The sequence below is a fragment of the Gavialis gangeticus genome, unplaced genomic scaffold, assembly GCF_001723915.1.
Source record: "Gavialis gangeticus isolate Ggan-Ray unplaced genomic scaffold, GavGan_comp1, whole genome shotgun sequence".
NCBI classification, from domain to species: Eukaryota; Metazoa; Chordata; order Crocodylia; family Gavialidae; genus Gavialis; species Gavialis gangeticus.
Genome location: NW_017729032.1, coordinates 141,522,617 through 141,535,388, shown reverse-complemented (window position 1 = coordinate 141,535,388; position 12,772 = coordinate 141,522,617). Strand labels below are relative to the sequence as shown.

General features: G+C 45.0%; 1 protein-coding gene across 2 annotated transcripts in view; it reads right to left on the bottom strand.

The window, feature by feature from the left end:
* F10 (coagulation factor X) overlaps window positions 1–12,772 on the bottom strand; it is a 21,923-nt gene that overhangs the window by 4,223 nt on the left and 4,928 nt on the right. For both annotated transcript variants that reach the window (XM_019525217.1, XM_019525218.1), the window contains 3 exons: window positions 10,396–10,509; window positions 8,052–8,183; window positions 3,943–4,217 (listed from right to left, as the gene is read on the bottom strand). In XM_019525217.1, coding sequence (XP_019380762.1) covers window positions 3,943–4,217; window positions 8,052–8,183; window positions 10,396–10,509 — 521 coding nt within the window. The remainder of the gene's footprint in view (window positions 1–3,942; window positions 4,218–8,051; window positions 8,184–10,395; window positions 10,510–12,772) is intronic.

The following is a 12,772-nucleotide window of genomic DNA, read 5'->3' as shown; positions in this document are numbered from 1 at the left end:
TCCCCCTCACCTGGCAGCACCCGATGAGCACCAGGGCTTTATTTTAAAGTACCAGGAGCTGGGGCAGGTGGGGTAGCCATGGGAGGGGCTGGGGGAGCGGGAAGGGGGTCAGGGGGGCTGGCAGGGGTCCCCCCATGGTCCACTTCCCTCTCTCCCAGTCCCCCCTCCCCTGCCCCTAGTACTTACCAGCTCAGAGTTAGCTGCAGCTCCCTGCTGCATCCACCGGGGACATCATCAAAGCTCTCTGAATCATTGGAAAAGATAGGCGATTGATTCACTTTGAATCGATTTGGACCTTTAAATTGGTCCCCATTCGATTCGGATTCGGAGATTCAGCCACCGAATTGGGCCAAATCTCCTCTGAATTGAATCACCACCTGAAGCTTCGCACAGCCCTAACACACACACGTGCATGCACACACCCCCTATTTATCTATATATCAGTATATGCCAGCAAGCACACAGATTTATCTGTCTAGCTACAGTATAGGTCAGTAACCTGTGTCCCCATGCCACGGCAGGGAGAAGCGCTGGCTGTGGTGAGTCCTCATGCTCACCTACTTCAGACCCAAGTTTGGTCATTCTAGTCTGAAGCCAGAACAAATTGCTTACTGCATGTGTGTAACATTACCCACACACATACACACTCACTGTGTATATTCATATATTTACTTACATTTACTTATTTTGATACACACAGCACACACGCATTCTGCATGTTGCATTCTATTAGCAACACTGTAAACTAGCACTATGGAACGACTTAGGACAAAACTGACACATGCTTGATCTAGTTAAAACTCCTGGGAAATTTTTAGTTAGGATATAATCGAAACTCTTTGGGGCAGGGAAAGCCTTTTTGTGCATGTTTGTACAGTGCTGGCAATGCTGATTGATGCCTTGGTACATAAGCTTCTAGACATTATTATAACACCAATGAACCATCATCCTTACCTTCACCCGCAGGAGAAATTTAGCCAGGACAAGCTAATATAGTACCCAAATACTTATTAAAAACTTAATGTCTCTTTTAACAACTACAATTCCCACAGAGTATTGGCTTTTCTTCTTATTCCAACCCCAGAGCCCAATACTATCACACTGGAGCAAAACATTGACACAAGGGCAAGAATATTACCAGTCAGTACACCAACACCTGCAGATACATCACTTCTGCTTTTCAAATTTCCTATCCAGGAACAAGATCCTAACTGAGCCCTTGGTTCACTCCAACTTAGGTTTCAGCATCTAGTCAACCTATACTAAGCATAGATGCATACATGTTAGGGGCTGGAAGGGCTGCTGCTGGAAGGGACCTTACAAGATCATCAGGTCCAGCCCCCCTGCTCTTGGGCAGAAAAGACTGCTGGGGTCAGATGACCCCAGCAAGATGGATGTCAAGACACTTTATGAGGATTGCCAGGGTATGTGACTGTACCACCTCTGGTGGGAGTCTGTTTCAGTCTCTTGGCACTTAAATTATAAAGAAGTTTTTCCTTATGTCCAATATGAAGCAATCTTCTGTCAATTTGTGCCCGTAGTTTCTTGTCTTCCCCTGTGGGGCCTTGGTGAACAGATGCTCCCCCAAGCCCTGATGTACACCCCTTATATATTATAAGCTGCCACCAAGTCCCCTCTAAATCTTCTCTTCTCCAGGCTGAACAGTCCCATGTCTTTCAGCCTCTCCTCTCATGACCTGCTCTCCAGACCTCTAATCATACATGTGGCCTGCCTTTGGACTCTCTCAAGCTTCTCCACATCCTTCCTGAAGTACAGTGCTGCTGTGGTCCCAGCAAAGCCAAGTAGAGCGGGAGGATGACACCCTTAGTATTGCTTGTGATGCATCAGTAGATGTATGCAAGTGTTTGATTTGCTGTACAAGCTACGGCATTGCATTGTGGCTCATGTTCATTCTGTGGTCTGTTACAACCCCCAGGTCTCTTTCAGTTGTGGTGCTGGCAATCATACTGCCAAGCCTCTAAGTGCTCTAAGTGTGTTGAGGATTTTTCTCCCCAAATGGAGCACTTTACATTTCTCCATGTTAAACATTATCAGGTTATGATCTGCCCACCTTGCAAGCCTGTCCAGGTCAGCCTGTATTCCCAGCCTGTCCTCAAGCATGACTGCGCTCCCCCATAATTTGGTTTTGCCTGTGAACTTTGCCAGTATGCTTTTAATACATGAATCCAAGTAATTGATGAAGTATGTTTTTAACACCCAAATCCAAGTAATTGATGATCAGAGTTAGGTGCCTCTCTATAGGCCAGTGGTTTTCAACCTGTGGGCTGTGGACTCCTGGGGGTCCAGACCCTATGTTTAAGGGGTCTGCAAAGATAACCATGATCAATCAAAAGTATGTGAATACCCACACCTACAATTCAAAAGGGTCCATACCTCTATTCAAAATTTTTAGGGGTCCACAAATGAAAAAGTTGAAAATCATTGGTATAGGCCAGGGGTCAGGAACATTTTTAGGCAGGGTGCCAAAAATATCCACCATCTCGACTTGTAAGATGTTGGCATGCCAGGGATGGATGGTGAGGGAGCCACAAGGGACCACATCCTTGTTGTGGCAGCGTAGCCCTGGCCCCTTCCCCACAGTTTACCCCGAGGCATGTGTGCCGAGCAAAATGCCTTTGCATGCCACATTCTGGCACTTGTGCCGGGGGTTGCCTCATAGTTTCATAGTTTCTAGGGTCAGAAGGGACCCGAGCAGATCATCAAGTCTGACCCTCTGCCATGGCAGAAAAGAGTACTGGGGTCAAACGACCCCAGCAAGGTATACATCTAGCCTCCTCTTAAAGACCCCCAGGGTAGGAGCCAGCACCACTTTGCTTGGAAGTTGGTTCCAGATCCTAGCCGCCCTGACAGTGAAGTAGCGCCTCCTGATGTCTAGTCTGAATCTACCCTCTGCCAGCTTGTGACCGTTATTTCTAGTCACTCCTGGTGCCTCCCCCTGGTATAGGCTATCTAGAGCAAGCCAATAGGTAAGATTAATCACAAATTTGTGTCTGAACTCCAGTCCTTCTACAGGGCGTAGGCATTTAGGGATTAAGGATTAAGTTAAGGGAAGCTCATTAGGCACTTCTGTTCACTTGGAATCCAAAAGCAGGAGTCCTTTTCCGATGCTAAGTGCCTAAATAAAATGACTGAACTATGTGTGTGCATTATACATCCTTTTTGTATAACATCTATAATAGCACCAGCCCAGCAAGAGGAGACTAGTTTCTCGGCTCTCCTCCGAATCAGAGGACTCAAATCCTCACCTCCTGCCTCCTAGGACAGCGTCCCTCCTCACCTATTGAGTTTGGATGAGTTAGTGCACAAAGAAGACATGCATGGCTTTAGAACTGTCAGAAAGAGAGGAGGCACAAGGGGGCATGACACCCTATCCTATTAGTTATGGTACCCCAGCAGAAAGGATGGGCCAATATGACCTGAGAGTCCTGTTTGGTTGCAGCATTTGGTACCACTGTCTAACCTGGTACTAGACATGTAATATACACTAAGGCCATGATTTGCAAACTGTACTCCAAACTGCATGTCTAATGTATGTGTACAATCACCAGTACTGTATATGCAAATATGCAAACTACAAATGGCTCAGTAGATGGGCAAACTTGGTGATGCCTGAACGAAAGTTCAGCAATTATACATGTAAACGATCATGCAATCAAACATTTTTGGACATTCTCTGATAAAAAAAACCCAACCCAATTTTTGGATTAAAAAAGTAACCCCAAATCCAAATCCATATTTTATATATTAGTGGCATTTCATTTTAATCATGAAAAATGTAGATTAGGGGTTACTATTTTTAAACTGAAAATCGGGGATTTTTTTAAATCGGAGAAAACCAGGATCCCTGGTCATGACCTACATACTCACTGGATAGAACAGTATGTCTATCTACACAGAAGATGCAAAAATACATATATTTACCTGCCAGGGGCATTCACCAGGCCGACAGTCATCGCCACCCACTATCCTGGTGTCCACTTCTGGATCCCCACCCATGCCATCTGTTTCATTCAGAGGATGATGGGTTGGACTTTCTCTAAATGCTGTGATGTTCTCCTCAAACGTTACATAGCTTTTACTCAGTTCAGGGGATTTGCCATCTTGGTTGCTGGTAATGTTGCTAATGTTATGATGAAATAAAATCACTGACCTTCTACTTACTTTTTTTATATAAACTCTACCACATGGGAACGGAACTGTAAGGACAAACAAAGGAAGTTAGTATTTTATGTCCAAATAATATTTGATGTTCTAACAACTACAATCACCTCAGAACCACTAGAGTTAATGGTCAGAAACCTCAGAATGTGAATTACCCTTTTTCTTAACTTCCTCTGAAAAGATGGTATGGATTTTTTTAACATAAACAGTTCACTTGATTTGTTCTTTCCTTGAGGAAGTGAGCCTTCATAAGCAACTTGAGTAAAGAAATGTGTGCCAAGTTTAGAGAAAAGTATAAGAAAGCAGGCATCACTACCAACCTTTGAAATTTTCTCTTCTTTCTCTAAGAACATGCACTACGTGTCTTTTCATTGTCTTTAATCACCCATTCATTTACCCAGTTATTTTGTGGTAAGTTCCACAAGACTTTAAGACACTAACAAAAGATTGGCAGATACTGAAAAGCATTTTACCAGACTGGACAAAAATAATAGCATTTTTGACATTCTGAGTTTTGTCCATGGTGTTCAAATTCTACAGAAGCAGCAGGGAACAAGCAATTTCATTAGAAGCATATTTTTAATATGTTTAAGTGTTGTCTTTTATTGCTTAAATTCTAATTATTGTGTGGTAGCTATTTAAAAAAGTTGCCTTATATGAGTATCAATCCAAAAGGTTATATTTACAAATTAGAAATCTACATATAGAAATCATATATTTCAATTCACTCCTTTGCTTTAAAGGATGATGAAACATGCATTGTATTTAAGTAAAATATGGTGTTTGAAATTGAATATCAGTGTATATAAATCTATAAGTCAGGGGTAGGTAATGTTTTTTGGCCGGAGTGCCGAAAAACACCACAATGCCTACCTTGGAAGGTGCTGGAGTGCTGGCATGCCAGAGAAACAAAATGAGGGCAGGAGGTACATGGCAGGATGCCCTGCTTGTGCCTCTTGCCCCCCACCCAAAGACTCTGCCTCCAAGCCCTGCTGCCCCTTGCCCCCAACCCCAGGCTCTGTGGCTGTCAGCAGCTACCCCAGCTGCTGGAGCCTGGGCTGGCCCCAGCAGGGCTTGCAGTGTCCCAGCTGCCTGCTGGAAGCAGCCTGGGTTCCCAGCTGGCAGCAGCTCCCCAGAGCTGGGGCCAGCTGCAGCCGGGAGGCTCCAAACAGCTGCGCTGGACTCCACAGCTCTGGCATCAGCTCTGTGCTGGCAGAGACTGTGTGTGCACCTCGGGGCAGACAGTGGGGCAGCACACCCTGCCCCAAGGTGCCCATGCAGTTGGCACCAGCACAGAGCTGATGCCGGAGCTGTGGAGCCCCGTGCAGCTGTTTGCAGCCTGCCAGGTGCTTGCTGCAGCTGCCCAGAGCCCAGGCTGGCTACAAACATTTGCACCAGGCTCCGAAGCCCAGTCACCAGCTCTGTGCTGGGAGCTGGGGTGAGACCGGGGCTGTGCTGCCTCAGGCCCCTCCCCCACTGCCCACTCCGAGGTGCGCCTGCATGCGCCAATACAGAGCTGATGGCTGGGCTCTGGAGCTCGGCGCAGCTGTTTGCAGCCTTCTGGCTGCAGCTGGCCCCAGCTCTGGGTAGCTGCAGCCAGCCAGGAGCCTGGGCTGCTCCCAGCAGGCAGCTGGGATGCTGAAAGCCCTGCTGGCAGCAGCTACCCCAAGCCATGGCTGGCTGTGGTGTGGTGTGCTGAGCAAAAGGGCCTCGTGTGCCATGCTTGGCATGCGTGCGGGGTTGCCGACCCCGGCTATAAGTTTTATCTACACAGAATCATAGTGAAGTAGGGCTGGAAGGGACTTTGCGAGATCATATAGACCAGAGGTGGGCAATTTTTTTCAGCTGGAGGGCCACTTAATGAGTTTTGGGGATCTATCGAGGGCCCTGTCCATCCATCTCTCTCTCTGTCTAGTCTAGTCTCATCTCCTCTGTCTCCTCTTCTCTCTTTCTCTCCTCTCCTCTCTCTCTCTCTTCATCTCTGTGTGTGTCTTTCTCTATCTCTATCTCTTCCCTCTCCTTTCCTCTCCTCTTTTCTCCTCTCCTGTTTCCCTTGTCCCTGTCCCTGTCTTTCCTCTTCTGTCTCTTCTCCCTGTCTCTCTTGGGTGGATATCACAGAATATCCCCCTTCTTTCAGAACCCACCAGAGCTGTAGTTTGCTGCATTGGGTGGGCAGCGGCATCAGCTGCAGATGCTGCTGGTAGGTTCAGAACCCCAGACACTGAACCTGTTGGCTGCACCCTCAGCTGATGCTGCCACCCACTCAGTGTGGCAGCAGCTCCTACTTGCATAGGTGTTAACTCTGTGGGTGCTCTGATGCTCAAGCACCCATTAAAAAAATTAGCAGGTGCTGAGCACCCATGAGCCATGGCCTCAGGTTGCTTGCAGATGTTAAAAAACACCCAAAGAAATGCGCTTTGCTGGAAGAAGCAGTGTGTTACTTCAACCCAGCTCTGCAGTGTCTGTAAAGATTGGGTGCTTCAGCAGGGCTTTTCAGCACTTCTAACTAAAGCTGATTCAATCAGCTATTAGAAAAAAGTGCCAAAAAGCCCCACTAAAGCACCCGATCTTTACAGACACTGCAAAGCTGGGCTGAAGTAATGCGCTCCCTCTTCTAGGCATGCACAGAGCTCAGTGTGGGAACACACTAAGTTAAAATAAAGTGTCATTGTTTGCGGAGGGGGGTGGGGGGGTTGGGAGGGGGGTGTTATGCCTGCAAGTATCCACCAGCAAAAAGTAAAGATGACACCTATGTCTGCCTGGGACCACAGCTGATGCCACCCACAGGTTCCAGGTTGGAGCTCTGGGCTGCAGCTACCATCCTTCTGGGAGGGCAGTGGCATCAGCTGTGGATGCCTCTGGCAGGTTCTGCATCTGGGCTCCTGAACCTACCAGCAGCATCCACAGATGATGCCACCTGCCACCTGCTGTGGAAGCCCCACGCGGGTCCACAGCTGATGCAGCTGTGCGGAAGCAGAGCCACCCACCCGCCTGGCACACATGATGATTGGAGCTGCCAGCGGTCATCCATCCATGGGCTGGATTGAATCTGTTGGGAGGCTGGATCTGGCCCACAGGCCATATTTTGCCCACCCCTGATACAGACCAACCCCCTTAGAGTTTATAAATGTTATTATTGTGTGTCTACTTCTTTATATACAGCAAGTTTTTCAGGGAGGAACAGAATACTTTGATAAATACTTTTAAGTACTTTTTCCTTCCACTCATGTTTTGTTATACCTAGGTAATCACTAAGGGCTGTGACTTGCAAAAGGATAGGGACCTGGTCCTCAAAAGGACTTAAATCATGGCTCCATTAATTGACTTGTGAGACAGAGACTTCAAGGTAAAAGTCTGGGAGTAACTGCAGGGGAGAAGCCAAGTACCAGTGAAAAGCTGTCCCTAATAGATTGGGTCTCTTGAGGGGAATGAGATGTGGGGCATGTAGTCTGTGAATCCCAAGCAGTTTTAGATGTGCAATAGGCAACAAGGAAATCAGGTCAGTCAAGAGCTGTACTTAAGGTATGCAAGTAACCTCAGTGGCAGAAACTCAGTCAACTAGTCTCCCCATTGACATGGATTACCAGCATGTGTGGATATGGATACAAGCTCCTAAATTATTTCTATGCTTAGGTGCTCTTATGGAGCTGGTCCTGAGTGTCTTCAGTCTCCACTCTGTTAGATTCGGGGATGTTCAGCACTTCATAAAATTACACAGTGAAGGCCTTAGAAAGCTAGGTATCAGCAGGCTATATCCAAATTATTCAGACCACCAATGCATTTTAAGCCCTACAAAGCCTGCCTTCCTATACAACAGAAGACAGATCTCATCATCATGGTTATCATCAGTTAGTTGTATGACATCATACCTGCTGCAGCACAGGATTTGCCATCCTCTGCCAAAACATACCCAGTAGCACAGGAACAAACCACATTGCTCTTTTCTGATTTGCAGAAGTGTTCACAGTCTCCATTGTTGATCTTGCAGTATTTTGGTATAACTGCCCAAAAGACAAACATTATGAAAATCACAAAGAAATGCTGCTTTGGAAATGCTTGTGATGCTGATAACAACCTGCTTCAATTGTAAATTTTGGTCAAGGTCATTGCCTTTGTGTTTGTAAAGCTGCAGGCAAATCTCTAGCAAACTATTATTTATTGATACATTATTGTGATAGCACCCCAAAGATAAGAGGCATAGCAGTACAGCTCCATGCCCAGGCCAGCTGTGAAACACCTGAAGCAGTGTCGATTGCAGCAGCATAATCAGCTACTACTATGGTTGCAACTATTTTTTGCACCCCCCACAAAGGTGGCGCCCAGGGCTGCTCTCCCAGTTGCCCCCTCAGGGTGAGGCACTTTCCAGACAGAGAAGACATTCTCTACCTCGAAGAGTTGATGGTTTAAAAAGCCAAAGACCAACAAGGGGTGGGGGAGCAGACTATAGTCAAGGGGCACAGATATCAGGATGGTGGCTGGTCCATCCTGTTATTTCTCCCTCCTTCTAGAATGTGTTCTTTTCATCATTCTTTCAAACCATTTTCAGCTTCAGTGCCAGCACCCTATACACTTCTCTTCCAGTATTTTATTTTTTACATATCAGCAATGCACTAATGGGAAAAATAAGAAGTGGGTGACAGTGTAAATATTACAGAAAAGGTAGGCATTCTGGAGGGATTTAAATAAAGGCTTTGGCTGTACTGGGGAAATTCTGCTGGTAAAACTAGCTGTGAACAATAGAGCCAGCTGCTGAAGGGACTGTGATAGTCAGCAGAAGGCACAAGCATGTGTGTGCGCATCCTGTATCAGGTGGTAGCAAGAACCTCTTTTCGTTTGCAGAGGCGGTGTTACTCTGCCAGCAGACAAAAGGGGTTCTGCTGCTCAGAGGGTACCTCTGAGCATGTATGCTCTAGTGCAGCGGTTCCCAAACTCTGACAGATTGTGTACCACCAATTTAAAACAATACAACCTTAAGTACTACCAGCAATTTTTTCAGTTCAACCTTAAGTACCACCAGCAATTTTTTGTCATATAAAGTAATTATCATATACCTGTTAATGTGTACCACTGGTGGTATGCATACCACAGATTGGGAATGGCTGCTATACTGTAAACAAGACTGAAGAAATTCCCAGCATGCTCAGAGGTTTGGGAAGTCATTATGCTCTTTACTGTAAGCCACTCTCCCTCACTCTCTCATGCCCATCTTTGATGTGCTTCTCTGTCTTCTTGCAAGGCAGTGAGGTGTGTAATTGTAGCAGAGTTGGGGGCCCTGTCAGATGTTAAAATAGTGATATGATTGGTATCTGAGAAATTTTATGCCTCATTCAAAAAAAATCACATGGCCTGCTATGCTAGATATGAATGACATGATGTACAATGTTTGGGATGGAGCCTAAAATTGCTCAGATCCCTACCACATTACCCTTCAGATAGGGTAGGGGGTGGCTGTTTTGGAACTGATCTGAGCTTTCCACAATTCAGGTGAAAGTTGCGACTGGGCACAGGCCAGCCCTGGGTTTCCATTTGGGATCTAGAGCGTACCCCAGCCTGAACCCCAGGTGTTGGGCTGGGGACAGTCCCAGGTCTGGTTCCTCTATTTTTGTCATTGTTGGTGTGGTCCTGGTTTGGAACACAACACATGCTGCATGCTCAATTTAAGGTATCATACAAACTAGCAACAAAGATATTCTATGTTATATGTGGAACATCTTTGTGGCTAATTTGCCACTTTATGGTGCAATAAACTGGATGAAAATGTGATATGTTACAATCTATGGTATGATTAATGTTACCTGTACCATAAAGGTACTGCCAAGGACCAGCCAGGGCTCTGGGAACTCACATAACACACTTCAGTATTCGTTAGGCCCTGGAGTCCCTTACTCCTCTGAACATTTTCATGAAGCTCAGGCAGGTTATTTCTGAGAAGACCTACTACCCACATCAAAAAGGCCTATAGGACTGAGTACCATCTCTACAACAAGTGTCCTTTTTGAGCATTTAAAAAAATGTATCCATTTGTGAAGCTCCAGTAATCTCTAAAGCCATGTATTATTGGCATTAGATCTTTCTGGTGTGTTTTTCTTCCCAATCTCATGAATCTCTGAATTCTGTCATTATCATCTAGTGACATTGAAGAAATGAGAACCATTCTTTATCTACTGGTTATCTGACAAATTCATTCCCATCATATATTAAACAGAAACCTACCAGATTCACAGTTTTTGCCCTGATAACCATCCAGGCAGTTACATGTGTATGTTCCAATTCCATCTTTACACTTTCCACCATACTGACAAGGATTGACGTCACACTGGTTCCCATCTTGAAAAAAACAAAACAAAAACTATGACATATGTTAAGTTTTAAGGTAAACTATGTTACAGGGGTTTAGATTGTAGCTGTATTGGTTTAAGGACATAGGCAGACAAGGTTCTTTGCGTAAATCTAATATATGTTATTATAACAACTCAAATAGTATAGTTGGAAGAATTCTTCTTTGCAAGCTTTCAGGTATAAGTACACTTTGTCAGGCTGGGGAAGCATCTGCAGTTGGTGTGTGTGCTCTTCCTGGATGGAATGAATAGTAAAGAAGCCAGAGGCTGGTATGCATGCAAGAAAGCCAGTCAGTGAAGATGTAAATTGAGGAGCCAGTGGGTGAGAGACAGGTTGAGGGTGGGGAGGGGAATAAATGTAGCTGGTAAATAGTGCAGAGGTACCTGGGGAGTCAGATGTCAGGCAAGTTGTGTGTCATAAATCCAATGTCTATATTTAGTCCATGATTTTTTGTATCTAGTAGGTTGATGAAGTGAAGTTTGTAGGCTCGTCTGTGAAAGGTATTTTGTAAATTCCCTTTGAAGATTAGAACTTAGAGATTGGAGAGTGGTTTTCTTGTGAGAAATGTGCCCCCACTGGTAAGTGGGTAGTCTTGTCTTTGATAGATTTTTGGTGTGCATTCATTTGGGTATGCACTTTATGACCTGCCTAACATCTGACTCCCCAGGTACCTCTCTACTATTTACCAGCTACATTCATTTCCCACCCCCATCAACTTGTCTCTCACCCACTGACTCCTCAATTTACATCTTTGTTTTCTTGCATACATACCAGCCTTTGGCTTCTTTACTATTTATTCTATTCAGGGAGAGCACACACCAACTGCAGATTCTTCCTCAGCCCGATGAAGGGTATTTATACCCAAAAGCTTGCAAAGAAGAATTTTTCCAACTATTTGAGTTTGTCTAATAAAATGTATGAGATTTACCCTTGTCTGCCAAGGTTCACTATGTACATTTTCATTAAAATCTGCAGTGTCACTGGGTGATGAATTTTGTGATCATCTTTTTGTTAATATTTAAAATATGTGCATCTCAAGACACGCTCTATGAGTTTCAATACTATGTTTCCAAATGGGCCTCTGGCATGGCAGACCAGGCACTCTGCACTGGATTCAATAGAGTATCTTTCATTATTATTTTCCCTGTTATCTTCCGTTTTCATTGTGATTCAGGCTTTTCATGCAGACATTGTATAATGCCAGTAAGAAGCCTATGTTGCAGGTAAGATAACTGTTTTGATAACTCAGATGAAAAAAGTTGGGGTTTCTCACCTTTTAACCCAATAACCTAGTAGTTAGGTTATTTTCCAGGGAGTGAGGCCCAGGCTGTAGGTCTCCCTCTAGCTGACCTGCATCTTGCATTTAGACCTCACATCTCCCACTTCCAAGCAAAGTGCTCAAACCAATGGGCCATGCGCTGGGCAGGTCCAAGGGTGCCTTCCACCTCTGCTGAAGCCAGCCATATGGGCAGGCAAGAGGGAAAGCTATGTGCCATCAGAAGAGCAGGCCAGAGGGAGTCCAGCCTTGTGGTTAGTGAGATGGGTACTATACTGGAGGGATAGGAGTCCTGGGTTTTAGCCTACATGGCATATATCTATTTTAGGCAATGATGATTATATGGAAAATTTATATTAGAAAATATAGCATTGTTTCCAGTATTATTGTTCTTCACTCTTAGAAAAAAATATATATTACGTTCTAGCCTATATGACATATCTATTTCAGCCAATGATGATAACATGGAAAATTTAAAAAATGGTTGTACTAAATCACTCCCCTCCGGGCTGCCTCAGTATTCTCCCTGGGCTGCCTGTCCTAGGATTATCAGGAATACAGAAAACTCTTGATTTTATGCAACAGGATCATGATCCTAGCTAAATTGTTCTGCATTCTTGCTGTCCTGTGGGTGTTGAAGGTGAGAAAGGCCATGTTGATTCTTTTCCTTTGTGGAAACTAGCGTGTGAGGAAATTTGGCCCAACGAACAAAACAGAAATCAAGGAGCAGCAGGTAGCAGAAGGAATCCTCCCCCACCCCGTGTTCTTTCTCAAAGGGATGTAAGTAGCAGTATCCCAGGCTTAGGAAGCGCTGAAAGGGCATGCATGTCAGAAGCTTTAAATTTGAGACTCCAAGCAAATGCAGAAAATATAGTTTGATGCTATATCTCTGTGAACTGGACCCTATTATTCAGTTTGATATATAAATACATCAGTGATTCTCAACCAGGGTGTCACAGAACCTTGGGGTGCCAT